Source organism: Gastrolobium bilobum, unplaced genomic scaffold (assembly GCF_033153095.1).
Source record: "Gastrolobium bilobum isolate Gb01-03AN ecotype WA unplaced genomic scaffold, APGP_CSIRO_Gbil_v1 utg148635, whole genome shotgun sequence".
NCBI classification, from domain to species: domain Eukaryota; kingdom Viridiplantae; phylum Streptophyta; class Magnoliopsida; order Fabales; family Fabaceae; genus Gastrolobium; species Gastrolobium bilobum.
In genome coordinates, this window is record NW_026898431.1 from 16,704 (window position 1) to 20,017 (window position 3,314).

General features: G+C 41.7%; 1 protein-coding gene across 1 annotated transcript; it reads left to right on the forward strand.

Annotated features, from left to right (window-relative positions):
• Window positions 1–2,327: 2,327 nt before the first annotated feature.
• LOC133316302 (uncharacterized) lies at window positions 2,328–3,314 on the forward strand. The gene has a single exon (XM_061518038.1). The coding sequence runs from the start codon at window positions 2,328–2,330 to the stop codon at window positions 3,312–3,314; it is 987 nt and encodes a 328-aa protein (XP_061374022.1).

A 3,314-nucleotide genomic window follows, 5' to 3' on the forward strand; every position in this document is an offset into this window, starting at 1 on the left:
ATTGCATTGTTACGTTTCACGGCTCAGATACTTTCGTTGGGACTAGAAGGGACAAAAATGTGGGGTTTCTGTTTTTGACCAAGAAGGCTAAAAATATTAGCAGCCATAAAAAACTATGAAAGGAAAAGGGTGCATACCCCAACCATGAAAAAATGTCAATGAGGAAATGGAAGCAGATGCACAGTGGCCTTGTAAGGCTTCTCGATAGTATCAAAAACCTTGGGGCAAGGGAGGGCCAAGAAACGGTTTGAGAGGTTCCCCATTGGATCCATGTCATGCTCGTCGCTAACACTCTCTTAGAACTTGGGCTCGTCCATACATGGCTCTCCTGAACATGAAGGGACTCTCTTGGTGTTACCTGTGGTGGTGATGGAGATCGAGGGGTCAAAGTAGGGTCAGAGAAAGATAGCTTCAAAGTGTAGCAATCTGGCGATTCCATGTCTGGCAACTGATTAGAAAGTGATAGATCGGGCAATTTCTTGACACCATTATCCATTGTAATAACCTGAGCCTGCACTTGGGTGACGAGCAAGGAGAACTTCTTTTGTATTGTATAAAAATGTTGATGCATTTTCAACCTAAATGAAGCAAGATTGACCTCTCGCAAAGCCAGAGCATCTACAAGCTTTTGTTCATCCATGGTGAAAATGTTGTTCGAACAATGAAAATGGAGATGCGGTGTTCGATTCGAACGAAAGCACCAATGTTATGCTTTCCCTAAGATAGTGATACGATCCTAGTCAGAAAAAGAGTATTCTGTTAGAAAGTGCAACACATGCAAGGAGTGGAATTGATCCAGCATAGCTAACGTGGCTGACGTGGATAACAGAATTGGAGAGATTTGTGAGGAGGGTCTGGTTAGTTAAATAGGAGAGTGTGCATTGTTGTAGGGAGGCTAGAATCTGAGTTTGGAATGGGCCCTTATTTGGGATTTGGGAGATAGTGGGACCTCTAAAATTGTCTCACAATATCCATAGTATCTTTACATTGTTATTCCGAGTTCTGGTGTTAATGGTATTAGCTTTAATTTCTGCAAAAGAGTCTCTGTAATTTGTATTGGTCAGTGTTTGTATTTGCTTTTACTCAATATATAAAAAGGGTACTGAAGTTATTCATGTCAACAAACATCTATTCTTGCTTTTGTTTCCAAATTTGAGTTGAAGTACGTATCAAATGGTATCAAAGCTCCGATCTAGGAGCTCTGTGGGCATGGTAGCGACAACAAGCATAGAAATCAAAATGAAGGTTGTGGAAGAAAGGCTGCGCAGGAACAATGATGGTCAAGATGAGGTGACTCGAAGGCTGGACGCTAAGGAAGCTCGACACAAAGAAGTTCTATTAAGGATGGACGCTAACAAAAAGAGAGTAGAAAAAATCATCCGACGATTAGATGAAATGGCCAGAAGGAGATGGAGTCGTTACAGAAATGGAGAGAACAACCTCGAGGATGACGAACCAGACCCACGCGAGGAAAGAGATCGAAGAAGGGACATGAGGCTTAACTTGAATGCTTCGGTGACCAGACAATTCCAGTCGGAGGGATTGGACAACCCTTACCGGACATTCTACACACTCAAACAGAGAGGAAGCATGGTGGAGTTTCGTGAGAAATTTGAGAAGAGGGTGGGTGACTTGCTATTAGAAGATGAAGACTTACTCATGGAAGCATGGCTGACCGATGTACGCGACAGTATAAGGGAAGAGCTGTTGAGGTTTCTGGTGCTCAGCTTGACGAAGATGAAGAAATTCTCCTTGAAGATCGAAAGACAGAACGCAGCGAGGAAGGATGAAGGTGTAGAATATGTAGAATATTCTAGATAGTATTTATTGATGTAGTTGGTAGTTGTATATTTAGTTGGTAGTTGTATATTTATTGATGTAGTTGGAGTTTGCATAATTATTAAAGTAGTTGAGGTAGTTGGATGTACTCAATATAAAAAGGACCCATTGGGTCTCTCAATGAATCAAGAAAGTATTATTCAGATAAAAGACTTCTTCCTTCCACTTCTTCTTTTCTTCATGGTATCAAAGCCAGGTTATATTCCAGTCTCTTCCCCGTTCTGATTTATTTTTAAGTCATTTTCCTATTCTTTTTTTTTTCGTTTTAGCCACTAGCCAAGCCAGAATCCTTACCTAGACACCTCCAACCACGAAACCAAGGCCACCATTAGGTTCAGAACAAAATTCTGAGCCAGCCCACAGAAGACCCGTGGCAGTACTATTCATCACTGTAGCAATTACTGTTTCACTGTGGCCAACCCTCTTCTTGTTTTAAGGGTCAAAATCGTATTTGGAGGAACTTTTTTCTGGGTACCTGTTAGAAAGCCATGGATGCTGGAAATTCTGAAATTTCGTCTGGAACCTCACCCCTTCCCAACTCTTCGTCTTCTGGAGACAACCCAGCAATGCAGATCACCAGTCACCGTTTAAACGGTAGGAACTATGTGCAATGGTGTCAATCTGTTAAGTTGTTTATCCAGGCTAAAGGGAAGATGGGGTATCTCGACGGAAAAAAGGTAAAACCAGCAGAACGTGAACCTGGTTATGATGCTTGGGTGACTGAAAATGCTTTAGTCATGACATGGCTGACTAATTCTATGGAACCAGATATCAGTCAAACTTATTTATTTCTTGATACAGCTCACGAGATTTGGGAAGCTGTTAAAGAATATTACTCTGACCTGGGCAATGCATCTCAGGCTTTTGATCTCAACACCAAGGTGAAAGAATTACGCCAAGGAGGGATGACTATTACTGAATACTTCCTTGCTCTAAAAATACTATGGCAAGAGTTAGATCTTTATGATATAGCAGACCTTCAACGTTTAGAAGCTAATGCAAGGTTCAAAAATTATATAGAGAAAAGGCGTCTCTATGATTTTCTTCGTGGAAGAATTTTGGGACAAAACCCATTACCTTCCCTTGTTACTGCTTTTTCTGAAGTACGAAGGGAGGAGCTTCGCCGAAAGGTAATGTTGGGTGATCAGGACTCTAAGTCCTCTGATGGGTCTGCCCTTATAGCAAAGAATACTGTTCGTCTTTCTGGGGACTCAAAACGTTCTGACCGTTGGTGTTCTCATTGCAATAAGGGTGGTCACACCCGTGAAAAATGTTGGGAAATTCATAGAAAACCACCAAACTGGAAACCAAAAGGACAGAACAAGAATCGTGCTAATCAAGTATCTTCTGAAGATAAAGGGGAGGTGTCTCATGTCCCTTCAAACCTTGATGGTGTTTTCCTCTCCAAGGCCCAGTATGAGCAATTTCAGAAACTGATATCTCAACCTGCCGAGGCAACTAGTCATGTTGCTTAA